The sequence below is a fragment of the Phocoena phocoena genome, chromosome 5 (assembly GCF_963924675.1).
Source record: "Phocoena phocoena chromosome 5, mPhoPho1.1, whole genome shotgun sequence".
NCBI lineage: Eukaryota > Metazoa > Chordata > Mammalia > Artiodactyla > Phocoenidae > Phocoena > Phocoena phocoena.
In genome coordinates, this window is record NC_089223.1 from 109465137 (window position 1) to 109489516 (window position 24380).

The 24380-nt window shown below is 37.7% G+C and overlaps 1 protein-coding gene across 1 annotated transcript; it reads left to right on the forward strand.

Moving 5' to 3' along the window:
* Positions 1-24266, forward strand: LRIT3 (leucine rich repeat, Ig-like and transmembrane domains 3). The gene is made up of 4 exons (XM_065878227.1): positions 1-116; positions 2832-3304; positions 21410-21715; positions 23143-24266. The coding sequence occupies exons 1-4, from the start codon at positions 1-3 to the stop codon at positions 24264-24266; spliced, it is 2019 nt and encodes a 672-aa protein (XP_065734299.1).
* Positions 24267-24380: the final 114 nt, after the last annotated feature.

The following is a 24380-nucleotide window of genomic DNA, read 5'->3' on the forward strand; positions in this document are numbered from 1 at the left end:
ATGCGTCTCTTTGCAAGTCTGTGCATTGCGCTTGGCTTTTTGGAAAGAGTGAGCTGTTCGTGTCCTTCACAGTGCACCTGTGATTACCATGGCAGAAATGACGGCATGAGATCAAGGTATGCTTCTCTCCTTGCTACTAAGTGTTCTAATGATTCTGAGGAAAAGGACTCAAACCAGATGGCCTTGTTTTTGAAAGCAAATTGTTGATCAGAAATCAGAGAAGAGAAGATTTAATCTAGATAAGCTTTAACGTAATTGTGTTAATCCTGGTTGCCTGCTCCTTTATGTTTTCATTTTGAGCAGTTTAACTCCTTCAAAGCCCCAAATTATTTGAGACTCTCAGACACATTCCCTGTTAATAAAATATTCTTTGCACTTATATTCACAAAATGAACCTTGCAGGAGGTCAAACCACTGAAATGCGTATGGCCAGTTCAGCCTGATTATAGAAAGCACAAGAGGGCAGGGCCGATCAGAAGGTGTGTGACATGCCCAGATCATTTGCTTCCAGTGTTTTCCATTTCATTTTGAGGATTATTCATGGCAACTGGATAGACCTTAGGAAGTAGGAAGGACGATCACATGAGTGAAATTAGAGAGGTTCATAATCAGAATTTCTCCTTTTAAGGTATTGGAGTTTGAAAGAAATGGGTCAACACTTTGTGTTGCAGACACTGTGGGACCTTACAGAAGTTACTTAACCTCTGTGTTGCTTTAATATTTACTTGTGGAGTGAGAATAAGTATTTATTTACAATATGCATGAATCCTTTTAGATAGAAGTTAAATGCAAAACAGAATTCTTGTTGGCTAAACATAGTAAACCTTGATTTTTTTTGGAGAGGATATTGATAACAAAATCAGATTTTTTTGTGTGACTCGGTTGAAGTGAACAGTAAGTCTCTTAAAGTAATTTGTTAAAAGAATCGCTCAATTTATATCTTACAACTTTATACAAATAAATAATAACGCGTATTTTTGTGTAGTTTGTCTTGTTATTGTATAAAATTTACTAACTCTTGGTATCTCTTTGAGATAGTCACTAGGTGGTTAAAGACAGTGAGAAGAATGTAACAATTTAAAGACCTACTTGGCAAAAGTATGCTGCAGTTAATGACTCAGATCAGGCTACCTTTGAGAAAACAATCACAGAAATGTTTCCTTCTTCATGGTGGCCCCATTATTGATGGATTTTATAAAAATCATATCATGTTATGCCTGACAAGAACTCCAGAAATAATCTAGTTTGACCACTGTCATTTTTAAATGAATAAACTAAATCATATAGAGACTAAATGGCTTGTCTGAGGTCACAGCGTTGAGTTGCTGCAGTGACTGCCTGACAAAGACGCTAGGTCTTTTAGCTTCCAGTCCAGGCTTTCCTCCATTACAACACACTGGAACGCTGACTTAATGAGGAGAAGCTGGATCATTCTGGTATAAAGTAGCACTGAAATTTGTGATTCAAAATAGAGATGAAGAGTGAGAAGTGTACCTAGAGAATTCCAATGATGCTATAGGCTCTTCTCCTAAAGTTAAAGAGAGATGATGTGACCAGTACGTTGCTTATGCCTCTTCCCTCTCTTTACATTATAGCCTGGCTTTAAAAATTCACTGATTTAATGTGATGTGTTTTACTGAATGGCCGTCTTTTATTATTATTTACTATATGTGTAATGTATTATAATTTAGATGATGCTTTGCAAAACTTTTTATTGTTCATTTTCAGCAATCCAGTGGGACTGAATATGTAATGGGAGATAAATAGGTCTTTTTTTTCAGGTTTAAATGAATCTAAATTTTCTGATTTTTCATACTTTATACCCACACATGGGACAGGCTGGTTTTTCTCTGCCTGTTTTACACGTGCCACTAAACAAGACCACAATGTGACTTGCTCAAGGTCACTTAAATTAGTGAGTGGTAAAAAAAATAAACTTGCAGTTCCTGGTTTATTCCTTAGGCTGAAAGCAATGCACGGGTCACATTGTTAAAATAGGGCTCCATTTTAATCATCTAGTATGAACACTTGCTGTTTCCTTTCGCTTCCTACCTTCCTTCCATTTTTTCTTCCTTTCTCTCGTGCTCCTCTTTAAAGGGGTCAATTTATAACTTCAGTAGGGGATTCTTTTAAAATGGGCCATTTCCTGAAGAGGTTAAGAGTGTGCACTGTGGAGCTGGACAGTTGTGGGTCTGAAAGGTTGTTGTGTAACCACTAGCTCTGTGATCCTGGGAAGTTACCTAATGTTGATGGGCCTCATTTATTGTATCTGTAAAAATGAGATTGAAGATAATAATAGCAAATACCCATCAAGTGCTTATTATGTGCCAGGAAGGTGTAAAATTTTCCATCCATTTCAATTAATCATCATAACAGCGCCATGTGGGAAAATGAGAGATTGGTGAAGTGAGAGAATGAGAATGAGAGATTGGTGAAGTGGCTTTCCATGGCCACAAAGGAGGTGATAGAGCCTGACTCTAGAGCTGGTGCCTTTACCTATTACCCAATATTCAACTCGTTGGGCTGTTGTGATGATTAAATACAGGGATAGATGTGATGTGTATGGTACAGGCCTGACACCTAAAGAGCTCAGGCATGAAATTGCTGATATTTGATTGTTTTTAACCTACAAAAATGACCATTTCATATAGTTCAACCTAGAAGAAGGTGATGATATTGACAAATTATTAATGAACAGTTTACCCAGGCTGAATAGATACTTTGTGCAAACCAGTAGGGAATGAAAAATTCAATGCTTGTTTCAAGTAAGTGTTATTTTTTTCAAATGAGTCTCAGAACACACGTTTTCTTCCATTGCTCTGTGACACTAGGTCTGTGCTATGTAGTGACCTGGATATGAACGAGGTACCTACAAACTTCCCCGTGGACACTGTGAAGCTTCGCATAGAGAAGACCGTTGTCCATAGGATCCCCGCCGAGGCCTTCTACTACCTGGTGGAGCTCCAGTACCTCTGGTTGACCTATAATTCTGTGGCCAGCCTTGACACCAGCAGCTTTTACAACCTAAAGCAGCTGCACGAGTTGCGCTTGGATGGAAATTCTCTGGCTGCTTTCCCTTGGACATCTCTGAGGGACATGCCTCGTCTGAGGACCCTGGATTTGCACAATAACAGAATAACCAGTGTGCCAAACGAGGCGGTGACGTATCTGAAGAACCTTGCCTACTTGGATTTATCAAGCAACAGATTAACCACACTGCCGCCAGATTTCCTGGAGAGCTGGTCCCACTTAGTTACAACATCATCCAGAAGCCTGGACCTTTCAGCAAGAAGAATTATTCTTGGTAAGCTCACAGCCTCTGGGCTTCTCAGATCCAGATAATTTGCTCTGTATACCTTCAGTCGTGCAGGATTTTCATGTCTATTGAATTTGTTGTTTTACTCTATACTTGCACTTTTGATGGAATAGTACTTTATCATTTGATCTAGGTCAGTTTACCCATCTGCCCTGTGTAAGGTGTAATGGCTGTTTGTGTCTGTGCACGAGCGCGCATGTATTTGTGTGTGCGTGTATGCATCCATGTGTGTGGAGTGAGGGCAGCAGTGTATGTTTGTGTGTGTTAGGGGAGGGAGGGGAATTGGCCTCATAAACTGAGGGACTAATGCTGCTCTTAGAGAACCTGGAGAAGAGTGACAAAATCTACCAACCTGCACGATTCTCATGAGCACACCAGTGCTCCATACTCGGCCACAACCAACCTTTTGCTCTGGTCTCTTTTCAACCCTTCATCAGGCTCTTCAGGAGTGGGAGAAGGGCATCTGCATCTTTATGAGGTAGCAGTGGTTTAATTAGTTTAATTAGTTAGGAAGTGTATCTTCCAAATATTCTTAATTTAAAAAGAACTAGTCTAGACACCAGTTATTTTACTGCCCTAAATGGGTATCCTAATGGGTCTGGTCTCTTAGTTTAGCTGTGATTAGTTTTGTGTATTTTGATCCTAACTTCTTTTAGGTTCTATGGGTATTTGCCTTGAATTTTAACATGTAAGGTCCTTCTAGCAAATCCTTCTCTCTTTTTTGTGTGTCTTCCCACAGTACTTTGTACGGTGCTCTGCACATGGTGAATGCCCAGTAAATGTGGTTGCCCGATTGAAATCAATGAACTGAGACCCTTCTCAGCGGTATCTGTGGGCAGTGAGGCCTTTTCCACTTTTGTATGAGACACAAGCCTGAGGCTTTGACCAAGCAGTTTGATTTGCTCAAGTTTTGTTCACCCAATAAGGCTGTGTTGTTATTTCACAAGTTATGTCCATCATGGCTGCAGAAGAGGTTATAGTTCTCAGAAGGATGAAAGAAGTTCTGAGTGTTTGGCCAGTGACATGACTTATAAGACTTTGGAATGAGAAGCAACTAGATTTTAAGAAATTGTCCCAGAAATTCCTACCAATATCACTTGCCAAATATTTGCTGAAATAAAGAATAAATAAAATACAAGATAAATTTGAGATGTTTTTGATAAAAAGAAAAGTACTACGTATTTTATAATAACCATAAGTGGAGTATAACCTTTAAAAATTTTGAATCACTATATTGTACACCTGTAACTTATATAATACTGTACCTTCCATAAAAAATTTTCTAACTGAAAAAAAGAGAAAGTACTGTGACAACACTTAAATTGCTTTAGCATTACTTTTGTTGAAATGTATATGCATTTTAGTACTTATGAAACTAAAAATATGAATAATAAGAACCAGATAGAGAAAAGGTCAAAGAAAATTTTCTTACACAGCTATTTCATCATTTTCCCACTATCTCTCTAGTCCTTCAAACATTTTTGATTAGAAAATAAAAGAGGTATTGTAGGATGGGTTAGAGAAAAAAATTAATTTAATTTAACAATAGTTGTGGAGTCCTTAAAATATATACTCTAATAGGAACTATGCAAACCCATACTAAGGTATATATTTACTTTATTCTAGTCACTAATTTAATCCTTATGAGTAAGACTAATGGCTAGAAATTTTCTTAACTTAAACATTGAGATTTTATTTCTCTACATATTTTTAAAAGTTTCTTTGGATGCAATTCTTGGTTCTAATAAAATTACCCAATGGAGGCATATAGAAAATAAAATCAAATTACTAAATTGCTATTAATAGCTCTCTAATGATTAGTTCCTAATATTAATATAAATAAATAATTTATAGAACATTAATATTTTTCACTTGTGAGTTAAATCTGAATGAGAACTTAGGGATCAAATGGGAAAGGGTTATGAAATTTCATTGTCCATGGAGATAAACAGCTTTATGTTTTAGGGTTTAGATTCTTTTTTAAAAATTATATGTTTCAGGTATACAGCATTATAATTCAACATCTGTATACTCTATGAAGTGATTACCACCACAAGTCTAGTTACCATCCATTACTGTACAATTGACCCCCTTCATCCATTTTGCCAACCCACCCCCCCATTCCCCTCACCTGTTGGTAACCACTAATATGATCTCAGTATCTATGAGTTTATTTTTCTTTTCTTTTATTTGTTTGTTTTTTAATTCCACATATGAAATGATACGGTATTTCTCTCTGTCTGGCTTATTTCACTTAGCATAATACCATCAAAGTCCATCCATGTTGTCAAAAATGGCAGGATTTCATTCTTTGTTATGGCTAAATAGTGTTCCATTGTATGTATATATACCACATCTTCTTTATCCATTCATCCATTGTTGGACATTGGGTTGTTTCCATATCTTGGCCATTGTAAATAATGCTGCAATGAACATAGAGTGCATATATCTTTTTGAATTAGTGTTTTTGCATTCTTTGGATAAATACCCGGAAGTGGAATAGCTGGGTCATATGCTAGTTCTGTTCTTAATTTTTTGAGGAACCTTCATACTGTTTTCCATGTTGGCTGTACCAATTTACAGTCCCACCAACAGGGTATGAGGGTTCCCTTTTCTCCACATCCTCTCCAACATTTGTTACTTCTTGTCTTTTCAATAATAGCCATTCTTATAGGTGTGAGGTGGTATCTCATTGTGGTTTTGGTTTGCATTTCCCTAATAATTAGTGATACTGAACATCTTTTCATGTGCCTGTTAGCTATCTCTGTGTCTTCTTTGGAAAAAATGTCTATTCAGATCCTCTGCTCATTTTTTAATCAGGTTGTTTATTTGTTTTTGTTGTTGAGTTTTATGACTTCTTTATGTATTTTGGAGATTAACCCCTTATCGGATATATGATTTACAAATATCTTCTCCCATTCAGTAGGTTGCCTTTTTGTTTTGATGATGGTTTCTTTTGCTGTGCAGAAGCTTTTTAGTTTAGTTCCGTTGGTTTATTTTTCCTTTTGTTTCCTTTGCCTTTGGAGTCAGATCTACAAAAACATCACTTAGACCAATGTCAGTTAGGTTACAACCTATGTTTTCTTCTAGGAATTTTATGGTTTCAAGTCTTACGTTCAAGTCTTTAATCCATTTTGAGTTAATTTTTGTGTACAGTGTAAGATAGTAGTCTAGTTTCATTCTTTTGCATGCGGCTGTCCAGTCTTCCCAACTCCATTTATTGAAGACTGTCCTTTCTCCTTTGTATGTTCTTTACTCCTTTGTTGTAAATTAATTGTCCACATGTATGTGGGTTTATTTCTGGGCTCTCAATTCTGTTCCATTGATCTTCATGCCTGTTTTTGTGCTAGTACTATACTCTTTTGATTACTATAGCTTTGTAGTATTGTTTGAAATCAGGGATCATAATACCTCCAGCTTTGTTCTTTCTCAAATTGTTCTGGCTATTTGGGATCTTCTGTGTTTCCATACAAATTTTAGAATTATTTGTTGTAGTTCTGTGAGCTATGCCATTGGAATTTTGATTAGACGGCATTGAATCTATAGATTGCTTTGGGTAGTATAGACATTTTAATAATACTAATTCTTCCAATGCATGAGCACAGGATATCTTTCTGTTTATTTGTATCATCCTCAATTTATTTCTTTAGTCTCTTACAGTTTTCAGTGTACAGGTCTTTCACCTTCTCAGTTAAGTTTATTTCTAGGTATTTTATTCTTTTTGATGCAATTGTAAATGGATTGTTTTCTTAATTTTTCTTTCTGATACTTTGTTATTAGTGTATAGAAATGCACAGATTTCTGTATATTTACTTAGTGTCATGTGACTTTACTGAATTATTTGTTCTTTTTTTGGTGGTTCTTTAGAGTTTTCTATATATAGTATCATGTCATCTGCAAATAGTGATAGTTTTGCTTCTTTTTAGATTTGAATGCCTTTTATTTATTTCCTTTTTTCCCCCTAATTGCTGTGGCTAGGACTTCCAATATGGTGTTGAACAAAAGTGAGAGTGAGCATCCTTGAATTGTTCCTAATCTTAGAGGAAAAGATTTCAGCTTTCCATCCTTGAGTATGATGTTGACTGCCAGTTTGTCATATATGGATTTTATTATGTTGAGGTACCTTCCCTCTATACCCATTTTGTTGAGAGTTTTTATCATAAATGGATGTTGAATTTTGTCAAAAGTTTTTTCTGCATCTTTTGAGAGGATCATGTGACTTTTATCCTTCATTTTGTTGGATACAGTGTTATGTAATCATTGATTAATTTGATGTTGAACCATCCTTGCATCCCTGGAATAAATCCCACTTGATTATGGTGTACGATCCTTTTAATGTATTGTTGGATTTGGTTTGCTAATATTTTGTTGAGGAAGGGTTCAGTTTCTCTAAAAACTAATGGGAAAATACTTTTAGTGTAACATTAAATTGATGTAATTGTATATAAAGCATGATCACTATTTTAAAATTTGCAAAGAAAAAGTCTGAAAAGTTACAGTAATTGGTTAACTATTCTCTTTGATATCTTTTTGCTTTTCTGTATTTTCAAAGTGTTGTGCAATGATCATGCATTACTTTTTTAATCATGATAATAAATAACAAAAGATATTTTGAAACATGTCCAGCCATGTGTGGCAGCTGACCTTAGCAAAGTCATGACTACTAGGTAACAAAAGGGGAAAAGAAGTGCTATCCTCTCAAAAGAAGACTAGTTCATGTGTGTGAATCACACACAGAAAACTCAGTTTTCACATCTGGAAAATGGAGATGACAGGATTTATTCCGTCTTGCTAATAGGAATGTAATAAAATGTTGAGTTTATGTGATAGTGCTTTAGAATATAAAGTGGACAGTCTCTGAGGCTATGATTTTAGATCAACAACAATCCATAGCAGCTGTGACGTGAGTGTCTTATAAAGAAAGATTTTTCTAGTTTGGCTTTTTTGTTATTTTTAACTATATTTGAGTCTTCCAATTTCATCATTAAAATATGGTAATAAGAACCAGCTCTAGATTTTCTAGAACTCAGTGTTTAACTGTAGCAATTATATATTTCCAGGTACCCTGTAGAATTTACCTTTGTACTATTATAATGGGATACATTCTGTTTCCATTTCATTTTTATTGCCCTATGTTTATTGCTGTTAACATATTCTATTTGTAATAATAAATAGTAATAGCTAATATTGATGGAATGCTTACTCATGGCCAAAAAGTTTATGGATATAACTTCTTCTAGTCTCACTCCATGGTAAATACCATTTCATCCCCATTTTATAGATGAAGAAATGAGGCACAAGTTAAAACACTTGCCCAAAGTCACTTATCACATAGTGATGGAGCTGGGGTTTGAATACAAGCCATGTGGTTCTAGAACCCATGCTCTTCCCCACTCCTTTGTAATGCAAGGTATGTAATAATACTAGAGTTATGTTCCTCATATATCTTATTTTACTGATCTTTTTAAATCATTATTTATTAAAAAATAATTTAGGGAGAGGCTTTTCAATTACTTCCTCTCTCTTCTGTGTGAATAAAAATATCAACCTAATAAAATTGTCCTTTAATGTATCTGTAAAAATGTAAACTAGTGTCCTGTAAATGAACATTTAAATTAACTATGAAACTAGAGTATTGATTTGCAATACAGGTAAATTTCCATGGCCTCTTTTTCAAGATATAAGGACATATTTACGCAGGCAAACTGCAAGGCCTATCACTGTTTATCTTGGAGGAAAAAACCTGCAGTAGCAGAGAGTATAAAATGTTTTTTTGGTCCTTTTTATTGGTACAAATTTGCTCCATTGTAAAAGAGCTCTTCTGTTCAGAAAGGGGTTTGCCAAAACGGCAGTGGTGGCTCTGAGTATTCCCACAGAATTCTGTAAAATGGCATTGTTTTAGTTCGACGAATACTTCTCAGTCTCTGTTGGTGTGCCTGCTGTTTCCTAGGCATGGGGGAAACAAATTCACACAGTTAAGGCTTACTTCTTGCCAGACACTCTTCTGAGGACTGCCTGGCATTATCTCAGCCTTTAGGACAACCCCATGAAATGGGTCTGTAATTGTCATAACCTTCTTTTTCCAGCTGGTAAAGAGGCAGAGTCAGCTTCAACTTCACAGTCCATCTCCAGAGACATCACTCTTTTATTTAAAAAAATATTTTTAAACATTTAATTTAATTTTATTTTTTTGCCATGCCACGCAGCTTATGGGATCTCAGTTCCCTGACCAGGGGTTGAACCCGGGCCACAGCAGTGAAAGCCTGGAATCCTAACCAGTAGGCCACCAGGGAATTCCTTAAATTTCTTTTAAATTGAGGAATTGAAGTATCATTTGCATACAGTGGATTTTAAGTGTACAATTTGGTAAATGATGATAAACATATACCTGCACAAAATGCACACCCTCATCAAGATACAGCAGCGGTCCCCAATCTTTTCGGCAGCAGGGACCAGTTTCATGGAAGACAATTTTCCCATGAATGTAGGGTGGGGGTGGGGGATGGTTCAGGAGGTAATGAGAGCGATGGAGAGCGATGGGGAGCGGCAGATGAAGCTTTGCTCGCTTGCCCACTGCTCGCCTCCTGCTGTGCCGCCCAGTTTGTATCAGTCCGCGGACTGGAGGTTGGGGACTCTTTTTTTTTTTTTTAAAGAAGATGTTGGGGGTAGGAGTTCATTAATTAATTTATTTATTTTTGCTGTATTGGGTCTTCGTTTCTGTGCGACGGCTTTCTCTAGTTGTGGCAAGCGGGGACCACTCGTCATCACGGTGCCCGGGCCTCTCACTCTCGCAGCCTCTCTTGCTGCGGAGCACAGGCTCCAGACGCGCAGGCTCAGTAGTTGTGGCTCACGGGCCTAGTTGCTCTGTGGCATGTGGGATCCTCCCAGACCAGGGCTCGAGCCCGTGTCTCCTGCATTAGCAGGCAGATTCTCAACCACTGCGCCACCAGGGAAGCCCGGGGACTCTTGATATACAGAATATTTTCATCACCCCGGAAAGTTCCTCTGTGCCCCTTCTCAGTCAATTTCCCCCCACCCCAGGAAACTACTATTTTTACTTCTATTACCATAGGTTAATTTTGCCTGCCCTAGAATTTCATGTAAATGGAATCCTTTAAGAGGCACTCTTGTGCCTGGCTTCTTTCACTCAGCATTATGTTTTTGAGATTCATCCATGTTGTTGCATGTATCAGTAGTTACTTATTGCTGAGTCATATTCAATTGTATGATTGTACCAATTGTTCATCTTTTCTCCTGTTGTTGAGCACATGAGCTGTTTCCAGTTTTTAGCTATTACGAATTAAGCTGCTATTAACATTTTTGTGCATAGCTTTTTGTAGCATATGTTCTCATTTCTCTTGGATAAATTCCTAGGATTGAAGTTGTTAGGTCATAGGATGGCTGTATATGTAACGTTTTAAGAAACTGCCAGGGACTTCCCTGGTGGCGCGGTCGTTAAGAATCTGCCTGCCAATGCAGGGGACATGGGTTTCATTCCTGGTCTGGGAAGATCTCACATGCTGCGGAGCAGCTATGCCTGTGTGCCACAACTACTGAGCCTGTGCTCTAGGGCCCGTGAGCCACAAGTACTGAGCCTGCGTGCCACAGCTACTGAAGCCTGTGCGCCTAGAGCCCATGCTCCGCAACAAGAGAAGCCACTGCAATGAGAAGCCCGCGCACCAAAACGAAGAGTAGCCCCAGCTCGCCGCAACTAGAGAAAGCCCACGCTCAGCAACGAAGACCCAACGAAGCCAAAAATAAATAAATAAATAAAAGAAACAACAGACATTTATAAAAAAAAAAAAAAGAAACTACCAGTATTCCAAAGAGGTTATACTGTTTTACACTCCCACTAACACAGTCTGCTTGCCCCATATCCTTACCAACGCTTGATGTCAGTCTTTCTCATTCAGTCATTCTTGGGAGTAGATACGTCAGGGAGTGGAATCACATTATCATTTTAATTTGCATTTCCCTGATAAGTAATGGTATTGACAGTTTATATTTGCTTATTGTCCATTGGTATATTTCTTTATAATTTTTTAATGTTTGTCTTTTTATTATTGAATGTGAGTCTTTTATCAGTTGTATGCATTATGAATATTTTCTCAAGTCTGGGACTTGTCTATTCATTTTCTTCATGGTGTCTTTGGTAAGAAAGTTTAAATTTCTTTTTTTTTTTAATAGATCTTTTTTGGAGTATAATTGCTTCACAATACTGTATTTGTTTCTGTTGTACACCATAGTGAATCAGCCATATGCATACACACGTCCTTGTATCCCCTCCCTCCTGAGCCTGCCTCCCATCCTCCCTATCCCACCCTTCTAGGTCATCGCAAAACACCGAGCTGATCTCCCTGTGCTATGCTGCTGCTTCCCACTAGCTATCTATTTTACATTTGGTAGTGTATATATGTCGATGCTACTCTCACTTCGCCCCAGCTTCCCCCTCCCACCCTGTGTCCTCAAGTCCATTCTCTATGTCTACATCTTTATTCCTGCCCTGCAAGTAGGTTCATCCGTGCCATTTTTTTTTTAGATTCCATATATATGTGTTAGTATACAGTATTTTTTTTTCCTCTTTCTGACTTACTTCACTCTGTATGACAGACTCTAGGTCCATCCACCTCACTACAAATAACTCAATTTTGTTTCTTTTTGAATTATGGTCTTCTCAGGGTATATGCCCAGTAGTGGGATTGCTGGATTGAATGGTAGTTCTATTTTTAGTTTTTTAAGGACCCTCCATACTGTTCTCCATAGTGGCTGTATCAATTTACATTCCCACCAACAGTTCAAGAGGGTTCCCTTTTCTCCATACCCTCTCCAGCATTTATTGTTTGTAGATTTTCTGCCCATTTTTTAACTGGATTGTTTGTTTTTTTGATATTGAGCTCCATGAGTTGTTTGTATATTTTGGAGATTAATCCTTTGTCTCTTGTTTCATTTGCAAATATTTTCTCCCATTCTGAGGTTTGTCTTTTTTGTCTTGTTTATGGTTTCCTTTGCTGTTAAGTCCCATTTGTTTATTTTTATTTCCGTTACTCTAGGAGGTGGGTCAAAAAAGATCTTGCTGTGGTTTACGTCAAAGAGTGTTTTTCCTATGTTTTTCTCTAAGAGTTTGATAGTGTCTTGTCTTACATTTAAGTCTTTAATCTATTTGGAGTTTATTTTTGTGTATGGTGTTAGGGAGTGTTCTAATTTCATTCTTTTACATATGGCTGTCCAGTTTTCTCAGCATCAGTTATTAAAGAGACTGTCTTTACTCCATTGTATGTTCTTGCCTCCTTTGTCATAAATTAGGTGCCCATTTGTGTGTGGGTTTATCTCTGGGCTTTCTATCCTGTACCATTGATCCTTGTTTCTGTTTTTGTGCCAGTATCATACTGTCTTGATTACTGTAGCTTTGTGGCATTGTTTGAAGTCAGGGAGCCTTATTCCTCCAACTCCGTTTTTCTTTCTCAAGATTGCTTTGGCTATTCGGGGTCTTTTGTGTTTCCATATGAATTGTAAAAATTTTTTGCTCTAATTCTGTGAAGAATGCCATTGGTTGTTTGATAGGAATTGCATTGAATCTGTAGATTGCTTTGGGTAGTATAGTCATTTTCACATTATTGATTCTTCCAATCCAAGAACATGGTATATCTCTCCATCTGTTTCTGTCATCTTTGATTTCTTTCATCAGTTTTTTATAGTTTTCTGAGTACAAGTCTTTCACCTCCTTAGGCAGGTTTATTCCTAGGTATCTTATTCTTTTCGTTGCAATGGTAAATGTGAGTGTTTCCTTAATTTCTCTTTCTGATTTTTCATTGTTGATGTATAGGAATGCCAGAGATTTCTGTGCATTAATTTTGTATCCTGCAACCTTACCAAATTCACTGATTAGTTCTAGTAGTTTTCTGGTGGCATCTTTAGGATTTTCTATGTATAGCATCATGTCATCTGCAAACAGTGATAGTTTTACTTCTTTTCCAATTTGTATTCCTTTTATTTCTTTTTCTTCTCTGATTGCCTTGACTAGGACTTCAAAAACTAGGTTGAATAAGAGTGGCAAAAGTGGACATCCTTGTCTTATTCCTGATCTTAGTGGAAATGCTTTCAGTTTTTCACCATTGAGAATGATGTTTGCTGTGGGTTTGTCATATATGGTCTTTATTCTGTTGCGGTAGGTTCCCTCTATGCCCATTTTCTGGAGAGTTTTTATCATAAATTGGTGTTAAATTTGGCAAAAGCCTTTTCTGCATCTATTGAGATGATCATATGGTTTTTATTCCTTAATTTGTTAATGTGCTGTATCACATTGATTGATTTGCATATATTGAAGAATTTTTGCAACCCTGGGATAAATCCCTCTTGATCATGCTGTATGATCCTTGTAATGTGCTGTTGGATTTCGTTTGCTGGTATTTTGTTCAGGATTTTTGCACCTATGTTCATCGGTGATATTGGTCTATAATTTTCTTTTTTTGTGATATCTTTTTCTCGTTTTGGTATCAGGGTGATGGTGGCTTCATAGAATGAATTTGGGAGTGTTTCTCCCTCTGCAATTTTTTGGAAGTTTGAGAAGGATCAGTGTTAGCTCTTCTCTAAATGTTTGATAGAATTCACTTGTGAAGCCATCTGGTCCTGGACTCCTTTTTGTTGGAAGATTTTTAATTACGGTTTCAATTTCATTACTTGTGATAAGTCTGTTTATATTTTCTAATTTTTCCTGGCTCAGTCTTGGAAAATTGTACCTTTCCAAGAATTTGTCCATTTCTTTGTGGTTGTCCATTTTATTGGCATAGAGTTGTTTGTAGTAGTCTCTTACAATTCTTTGTATTTCTGCAGTGTCAGTTGTGATTTCTCCTTTTTCGTTTCTAATTGTATTGACTTGTGTCCTCTCCCTTCTTTTCTTGTTGAGTTTGGCTTAGGGTTTATCAATTTTGTCTATCTTCTCAAAGAACCAGCTTTTAGTTTTATTGATCTTTGCTATTGTTTTCTTTGTTTCTGTTTCATTTATTTCTGCTCTGATCTTTATGATTTCTGTCCTTCTAACTTTGGGTTTTCTTTGTTCTTCTTTCTCTAGTTGTTTTAAGTGTAGGGTTAGATTGTTTACTTGAGATTTTTCTTGTTTCTTTTTTTTTTTCAACTAATTTATTTAATTTATTTATATGTGGCTGCATTGGGTCTTCGTTGCTGTGCACGGGCTTTCTCTAGTTGTGGCGAGCGGCGGCTACTCGTTCTTGTGGTGCATGGGCTTCTCATTGCAGTAGCTTCTCTTGTTGTGGAGCATGGGCTCTAGGTGCACGGGCTTCAGTAGTTGTGGCACACGGGGTTCAGTAGTTGTGGTTCATGGACTCTAGAGAGCAGGCTCAGTAGTTGTGGCACACATGCTTAGTTGCTTTGCGGCATGTGGGATCTTCCTGGACCAGGGGTCAAACCTGTGTCCCCTGCATTGGCAGGCAGATTCTTAACCACTGCACCACCAGGGAAGCCCTTTTCTTGTTTCCTGAGATGAGATTGAATTGTTATAAACTTCCCTCTTACAAATGCTTTTGCTGCGTTTTGGGTTGTCGTGTTTTCGTTGTCATTTGTTTCTATGGATTTTTAAATTTCCTCTTTTATTTCTTCAGTGATCTCTTGGCTATTTAGTAGTACACTGTTATCCTCCATGTATTTGTGTTTTTTACAGTTTTTTTTCCTGTAATTGATTTCCAATCTCGTAGCCATGTGGTCAGAAAAGGTGCTTGGTTTGATTTCAATTTTCTTAAATTTTCCAAGGCTTGATTTGTGACCCGAGATGTGATCTATTCTGGAGAATGTTCCGTGTGCACTTGAGAAGAAAGTGTATTGTGCCACTTTTGGGTGGAATGTTCTATAAATATCAAGTAAGTCTATCTGGTCTATTGTGTCATTTAAAGCTTGTGTTTCCTTATTTATTTTCTGTTTGGATTATCTGCCCATTGGTGTAAGTGGGGTGTTAAAGTCCCCTACTATTATTGTGTTACTGTTGATTCTCCTTTCATGGTTGTAAACATTTGCCTTATGTATTGAGGTGCTCCTGTGTTGGGTGCATAAACATTTATAATTGTTATATCTTCTTCTTGGATTGATCCTTTGATCATTATGTAGTATCCCTCCTTATCTCTTGTAACAGTCTTTATTTTGAAGTCTATTTTATCTGATACGAGTATTGCTACTCCAGCTTTCTTTTGATTTCCATTTGCATGGAATATCTTTTTCCATCCCCTCACTTTCAGTCTGTATGTGTCCCTAGGTCTGAAGTGGGTCTCTTGGAGACAGCATATGTATGGGTCTTGTTTTTGTATCCATTCAGCCTGTCTGTGTCTTTTGGGTGGGGCATTTAATCCATTTACATTCAAGGTTTTTATTGATATATATGTTCCTATTACCATTTTCTTAATTGTTTTGGGTTTGTTTTTGTGGGTCCTTTCTCTTCTGTTGTGTTTCCCGCCTAGAGAAGTTTCTTTAGCATTTGTTGTAAAGCTGGTTTGGTGGTGCTGAATTCTCTTAGCTTTTGCTTGTCTGAAAAGCTTTTGATTTCTCCATCGAATCTGAATGAGATCCTTGTTGGATAGAGTAATCTTGGTTGTAGGTTTTTCTTTTTCATCACTTTAAGTATATTCTGCCACTCCCTTCTGTCCTGCAGAGTTTCTGCTGAAAAATCAGCTGATAACCTTATGCAGATTCCTTTGTGTGTTATTTTTTGTTTTTCTCTTGCTGCTTTTAATATTTTTTCTTTGAATTTAATTTTTGTTAGTTTGATCAATATGTGTCTTGGTGTGTTTTTCCTAGGGTTTATTCTGTATGGGACTCTCTGTGCTTCCTGGACTTGGGTGACTATTTCCTTTCCCATGTTAGGGAAGTTTTCCACTATAATCTCTTCAAATATTTTCTCAGACCCTTTCTTTTTCTCTTCTTCTGGGACCCCTATAATTCGAATGTTGGTACATATAGTGTTGTCCCAGAGGTCTCTGAGATTGTTTTTAATTCTTTTCATTCTTTTTTCTTTATTCTGCTCCTGGGCAGTTATTTCCACCATTTTGTCTTCCAGCTCACTTATTCATTCTTCTGCCTCAGCTATTCTGTTATTGATTCCACCTAGTGTATTTTTCATTTCAGTTATTGTGTTGTTCATCTCTGTTTGTTTATTCTTTAGTTCTTCTAGAACTTTGTTAAACATTTCTTGTATTTTCTCAATCCATGCCTCCATTCTGTTTCTGAGATTCTGGATCATCTTTACTATCATTACTCTGAATTCTTTTTCAGGTAGATTGTCTATTTCCTCTTCATTTATTTGGTGTTGTAGGTTTTTACCTTGCTCCTTCACCTGTGTCATATTTTTTTGCCATCTCATTTTTTTGTTTTATGAGTGCGTTTGTGTTCCTGTCTTACTAGTTGTTTGGCCTGAGGCTTCCAACACTGGAGTTTGTAGGCTGTTGGGTAGAGCTGGGTCTTGGTGCTGAGATGAAGACCTCACTTCAGTGAATATTCCCTCAGATCTGAGGTTCTCTGTTGGTCCAGTGGTTCAGACTCCTCCCACCACAGGAGATTTGGCCCAACCCCCAGCGGTGCACTTAAGGGTTCCTCCCATCTCCTTGGACATCAGGGTCCCCCACCAGCGGCTGGCAGGTGCCCTAGTTGTGGGGAGATACTAACTCAGTGTCTTCCCACACCGCCATCTTGACTCTGCCCTTCAGAAAGTTTAAAATTTTGATGACATCCGATTTATCAGTTTTTCCTTTTATAGTTAGTGATTTCTGTGTCCCATCTAAGAAATATTTACTTACCTACAGGTCACAGAGATATTCTTTCTTTATAGTTTTAACTTTTATATTCAGTTTTTAGCTTTATATTCTTAGCTTTTATACTTATGACTCTAAGCTCAAAATAGTTTTCAAGTATAGTGTGAGGTAGAAGTTGAGGTTTATTTGTTCCCAAGCAGATGTCCAGTAGTTCTAGCACCATTTGTTGAAAAGACTTTACTTTCCCTTTTGAATTGTTAAGTATAACTGCCTCCACAAAACTGACTGAGGCATGGATTTTGCCTTCAGGAGCTTATAGTCTGCAGAATAACTTTTGTACTAGAATTTATCGCTGACTTTTCATAAAGAATAGCACATCCAACTACTGTGATGCATGAAAAACATTACCCTTTTAGAAAAGGGACAAGGCAAAGTTCTTTTGCTCCATCCAAGAATAGTTATATAAAATAAATTACTTAATGCAAATTGCTGATTGTGGTTGGTGCTTTGCCTTGAAGGAATGCAGTACAAGTAATAGTTTAACTTCAGAGAGTTCTTGTACTTTGTCCCCAGAAGAAAAAACACTTGAATGTGTTCAACCCTCATATTACTATTATCATTCAGGCTTTAAAAGTTGTACCCTTGACCTTAGATATTTCATAGCTTGAATAAATATTTTATTTTTGAGGGATTTAAAAATGTTTACTCCTGGTTTACATAACTTTTAGATATAACCAATTGGATTTGTTTTTTAAAGAATTTTGTTTCACCATTAACACATTTTTATAATAGTTTCAAAGCATAAATGAAAATGTTAACTTTATAGCTCTTGATCTTTCCCTTTATAGACATTTATGCTCCAGACATCACTACTTTAACACTTGTTATTTGTAGATGACAGCACTTACAGCTGCCACCCATGCTCTAGATGTTTTTAGGTGACAAAGAGATGAGTTATGGTGGAAGAAGTATTAGACTAGGAGGCTCAAACACATGGGACTTAGGACTCTCAGCTACTTACAAAGTCAAGGCAGTACTTTCTTTGTGCCTTAATGTCTGGTATGAAATTGGAAGAATCATACTAGCTTCCCAAGGTCAGTATAAAACATATACACAGTTGTTGAGAATGAGAGCTTTAAGATCAGGATATCAAGGTTCATATCCTGACTGCATCCAGTTGTGTGACCTTGGGCAGATTCCTTTACTTCCCTGAGCATTTTCTCATCTTTAAAATGAGGATCATACTAATATTATCCACCTCATGCTATTGTGAGGATTGAGATAGACAAACGCTTTAGCATGGTCACTCTCTTTTCCATGGTCTCTCACGTTTCTCTTGTGAACAGAGGTAGACACTGCGACTGCCTTTTGTTCTGAACTGTCTTTTCAAGAGATACCACTTTGGAAAGCAGAGATATGTCTCCCTCCAGAGCAAAGGGTAGATATGCTTACTACCCAATATAATAAAGATAATGTCTCCTTCCAGATCTGTGATTAATAAATTATTCTTCATCCTTGACTAGGAGTCTTGTGTCTTCTACCAATATCCATAAAACAGTGGCAAACTGAGATGAGTTGGTCACCCTAAAGTAGGGTAAAGTGTCGACCCTTTACAATTCTTGATAAGTGCAGTATTTGCCACATAGGAAGCAACCAATAACTGTCATCTTGTGTTGTTATTATTTTATTTTATTTTTTTAAATTTTATTGAAGTATAGTTGATTTACAATGTTGTGTCTAATTTCTGCTGTACAGCAAAGTGATTCAGTTATACGTATATATATTCTTTTTCATATGGTTTATCACAGGATATTAAATATAGTTCCCTGTGCTATACAATAGGACCTTCTTATTTATCCATCCTATATGTAATTGTTTACATCTGCTAATCCCAAACTCCCAGTCGTGCCCCCGCACCTCCCCTACCCCTTGGCAACCACAAGTCTGTTCTCTATATCTGTAAGTCTGTTTTTGTTATTATTTTATAAAGAAAAAAATCTGACATACCAACTCAAAGTGTTTTGAAAGTATGAAGCGTTCTACACATGTTATTTATTTTTGTTTTAAGCAATTAAAAATTTTTTTTAAATTAATTTATTTTTTGGCTATGTTGGGTCTTCATTGTTGCGTGTGGGCTTTCTCTAGTTGGGGTGAGCGGGGGCTACTCTTTGTTGTGGTGCGTGGGCTTCTTATTGCGGTGGCTTCTCTTTTTGCAGAGCATGGGCCCTAGAGTACGCGGGCTTCAGTAGTTGTGGCACATGGGCTCAGTAGTTGTGGCACACGGGCTTAGTTGCTCTGCGGCATGTGGGATCTTCCCAGACCAGGGCTCAAATCCATATCCCCTGCATTGGCAGGCAGAGTCTTAACCACTGCACCACCAGGAAAGTCCCTACACATATTAATTATTATATGACAGAGTGAATTTGATGTTTGTTGGCAGGTTGAGTAGAATTTAAGTCAGTATTAGAGAACTGCTCATAGATTCACAGAACGAAGTGTAAGAGGAGGAAGGTCAAGGTAATTCACCCATGAAAGAAAAAAAGTTTCTAATATGGAAGATAATAAAAACAGCAAACTTTACCAATACTGGCAGAGAAATATGAACCACTCACAAAGTGCTGTTATAATAAAAATAGGCATAAACAGAAATCTAGAATTTATGAATGGACAGTTAAATCTTCCACCAGGGTTAGATTTTTTTAAACTTGCTGTTCTGTCTTTTCTCCTTACAAATCAATGTATAATTCACTGCACAACGACAAATCTTTTTGAGATGCGTCTTTTCCAACCTTGGGCTTTTTATGTAAGGCTGGTATGGGGCATCACCCTGAAGATGCTTAGGGAGATTTTTGTCTGACTGAATGCTCTGAAGCAGCACCATGTTAGATTCTTCCGAGATCTTAGCAACTAATTGTATAGAACCACCCACATGCATTTGACTTTTATTCTGAAGCCCTTTCTTAATCTGAGAATTTTGGAGAGGCTGGGTGTAAGAAACAGTTTTATAATTGAACTTAGCAAGTTTTAGTTCCTTTACATTTAACAGTTCTTCCTTTAGCTGTTGTCTCTCCTTTACATTTTACTATGAGCAGCAAGAAGACACCAAGCAGCAGTTTCAACACTGTGTAGAAATATCCTTAGTCAGAACATTCATTTCATTGAGTACGTTTTCTACTTCCCACGTTAACCACAGGTGATAGTGTTGCTGAACCTTCTGCTACTCCGTAACAATGGTGCCTTTTCCTCTAGTTTCCAATAACACTTTTCTCACTTTTCTTTAAGCTTTCACTGATAGCCTCTTTGAAGGACACAACACTTCGGCTAACAGTTCTGAAAGCTGAGGCAGATCCTGAAGGCATTTGCAACTGGAGGCTGTCAGCTAACTGTATTCCCTGCTGCTGATCCTCTCTTGAAAGGGGATTTGAGCAGTGCACCTCCGTGACCACCACATGTAACACTCATGCCAAGCCATGTTCTACCAGTTTTTCCAATCTCACTCTATACTTTTGCTACAACAACTTGTACTACTCAGTATGCCTTAAAATCACACAAAATCATGACATATTGCAGGCTGAGTTAGGTGCCTCACAGCACCCTATAATAATACTTATAATAATATAAATACTTTCGGGCTTCCCTGGTGGTGCAATGGTTGAGAGTCCGCCTGCTGATGCAGGGGACGTGGGTTCGTGCCCTGGTCCGGGAGGATGCCACATGCCGCGGAGCGGCTGGGCCCGTGAGCCATGGCCGCTGAGCCTGTGTGTCTGGAACCTGTGCTCCGCAACAGGAGAGGCCACAACAGTGAGAGGCCCGAGTACCGCCAAAAAAAAAAAAAAAAAAAATATATATATATATATATATATATTATATATATATATATATACACACTTTCATGGCACCCTAGAAATCTATCACTGTATTTATGTCATTCTTTGGTACTTGGATTCAAATCTCGACTCTGACATTGCTTAGCTAAATGACTTCGGTCAAGTTATTTGGTTTCTCTGTGTCTCGGCTTCTTCATCTTTACAATGGGGACATAATATTCTTTTCATAGAATTGTTGGGATTAAATCAGTTAATACAGGTTAAGTGCTTAGAACAGAGCCTAGTACAGAGTAAATGTTCCATAACTGTTAGCTATAATCATTAATGATCTGAACTGACAAGATATATTGATTTAGGTGGCTGGAGTGCAGAGCAAAACTGACAGAGAGGTGACTCTGATCTTTCAAAGCACTTATGTTTTTAGGGCCACAGTGTAGAAATGCCATCCCACGAGGCTGTGATGTAAACAGAAGTCATCAGGAAAACCTTTATCAACCTTTTCCTCCCTTCTGGTCTAGGCCTGCAGGACAACCCGTGGTTCTGTGACTGTCACATTTCCAAAATAATGGCATTGTCAAAAGTTGCTGACCCTGTGGTAGTGCTTCTTGATCCACTGATGGTTTGTAGTGAACCGGAACGCCTCACAGGGATTTCGTTTCAGCGGGCTGAGCTGCAGCAGTGTCTGAAGCCATCAGTGATGACCTCGGCCACCCAGATCACCTCTGCTCTGGGCAGTAATGTTCTGCTGCGGTGTGATACCACTGGCTACCCTACCCCACAGCTCACCTGGACCAGACCAGATAGCTCGCCAGTTAATTATACAGGTATCTTCTTAATTCAGGCCTTTGAAACAAGGAGTTTACAAATGACTGAACTTAATCTTATGTTTTTGTATGATTTGAGATTGGCTGGTTATTTCTAATAAAATATGCTAAGATTGTTGAATGGAAGAAATTTGAAAAGTGTACTTTATTGATTAATATTTTCCTCAGTTTGTCTGATTAACTATGTAGATGAAATTAGACAATCTGATTTCTTTCTTAGATGGAAAACAACATGACGCAGTGGATGGATGGTTGCAGATAAAGCCTTTGTCTTTATCTTTCCTCCATCATCTTGGATACTGCTCACTTTAAAATGTATAACAATTACAATTTCCTTAAGGGAATTTCAAACAAGTTTCTTATTTTTGAATGATTATTCAAATAATAAATTACATAGGAACTTTATTATGAGGCAAAAAGTGTAATTTTAAAAAATATCGATTACACAGGTTTTTAGATCCTACTATGACCAAATCAATGCTTTGGCCTTAGTTTCAATAGTGATATTCTGATGAGTAAAGGGATATATTTTAAAAATTCTTCCAAATTAAATTTAAATTGAGGCTGAAATAATGAAACCTGATAGAATTAAAAACAACAGTCAAGGCCTAAGCCCACAGTTTAAGGCAGTGAGTTAAATTTGGAGCTACTGAAATACCACTCTGTGCATATTATTATTCTTCAGAAAGCTTCAGAAATCAAGACAGAAAGGAAATATGTTCATATTTTAGTGTTTAGGAAATTAAAATTCCAATTTTGCAAACACTATGTATTATTCCATAAATAAAAACCTCATTGTTTACTTGTTTATCTAAATTAAATATACTGTGAAAGATAAGAATAGAAATTATGACTCCTCCATGCCAGAAAATGATCCACTATGCCTTCTGACTATGTGGATAGTTAACCCTTTATTACAATGAAAAAGTATTTTGAGAAATATTTAAGTAAGGTCTTGTGATAAACATCTTACAGAATCACAGTGGGTTAAAATTGGAAGGGATATTTGAAATCACTTTGTCTTATCACTTTGTCTTATCCCCTTATTTTAAAAATGTGTAAACAGAGGCCTAAAGACACTAATTGGCTTGTCTAGAATCACATACTACTTAGTAAACAAAAAGTTTACTAAGGCCAAAGATTCTTAATTCTCAGCCCCATGTCTTTTTAAAATACTATTTCCCCCCCCCGCAAAAAAAATACTATTTCCCATAGAAATTTCATGACACCCAGAATGTCCTACACTTCCATATAAACCATTTACAGAACCATTATCTGCAATCAGAGACTTGCAGCATGCCATTTCCCTCTTGGTTTATGTGAGAGGTACGCGTGTAGAACCAGAAATTATTGCCTTTTGAGTCGGCATGTTGCGTGAATCTTTTCTTTCTTTTATCTCACAGATTATGCATTTTTCTTTCTTCCAGTAATTCAGGAATCTCCAGAGGAGGGAGTCAGATGGTCCATAATAAGCTTGACAGGCATTTCTTACATGGATGCTGGGGATTACAAATGTAAGGCCAAAAATTTGGCTGGGATGTCAGAAGCTGTGGTTACTGTGACAGTGGTTGGTGTTGTTATGACCACCGTATCATCAGAAACTTCTGAAAGAAGAACTGGGGATCACCCTGAGCAAGAGGTCCAGCTGGGATCTAGAACATCTGCAACTCTACCTGGTTCATCATCGTCTCCCTGGCCTTATTCCTCCTCTTCTTCCTTCCCAGCTTCTTCCACTTTTCTTCCTACTTCTACTTCATCGCCTCCCTCCACTGCTTCCTTCTCCTCATCTCCTTTCTTCTCCTCCATTGTTTCTTCAGCCACAACTCCAAGCACTAGAATATCTACAAGCACTACCATGGCCAGCCGTCAGTCACTCCACCCAGATGGGAAAAGAAATGTCAAGGTGGAGATGGGTAGCGGTAAGCTTCCCCCAGCTAGTGCAAGTAAAAGAGAAGAGTTGCCATTGTTGGATCAAGCCCTGCCGATGGAAACGAATGCCACAATAGAAAATCTCCAGGTAGTCAGCGAAACCGAAGAAAGCGTGATCTTGATGTGGAACACCATTAACACCACGCAGAATTTGGAAGTGACTGTGTTGTATTCCAAGTATGGTGAGAAGGACCTGCTACTGCTTAATGCAGACTCCAGCAAGAACCAAGTCACCATAAGTGGCTTGTTGCCTGGTTGGCAATATATAGCATGTGTCTGTCCAAAAGGAATGCCTCCCCAGAAAGACCAATGTATCACCTTTTCTACTGACAGAGTTGAAGAAGAAGGTGATTCTCAAGGGTCTTTCCTTATGGTGGTGAGTGGTGCTGCCTGTGTTGTTGTCTTGCCATTGATTTTTTTCCTGTTGTACAAAGTTTGCAAACTTCAGTGTAAGTCAGACTCCCTCTGGGAAGATGATTTGGCGAAAGAGACTTATATCCAATTTGAAACGCTGTCCCCCAGGTCTCAAAGTGTAGGGGAACTTTGGACGCGAAGGCCCAGAGACGATTCAGAAAAATTGCTGCTTTGCTCTAAGTCAAGTGTGGAATCTCATGACTTTTAAAAGTGAGGGTTCTAGAGCAGAGTATTATTGCTAAGGTTTTACAGCTCAGGCAAATGTGAGCTCCACAAAATTTCTTTCACAAAATTAAGGATCTAAGGGTATATAGTTGACCCT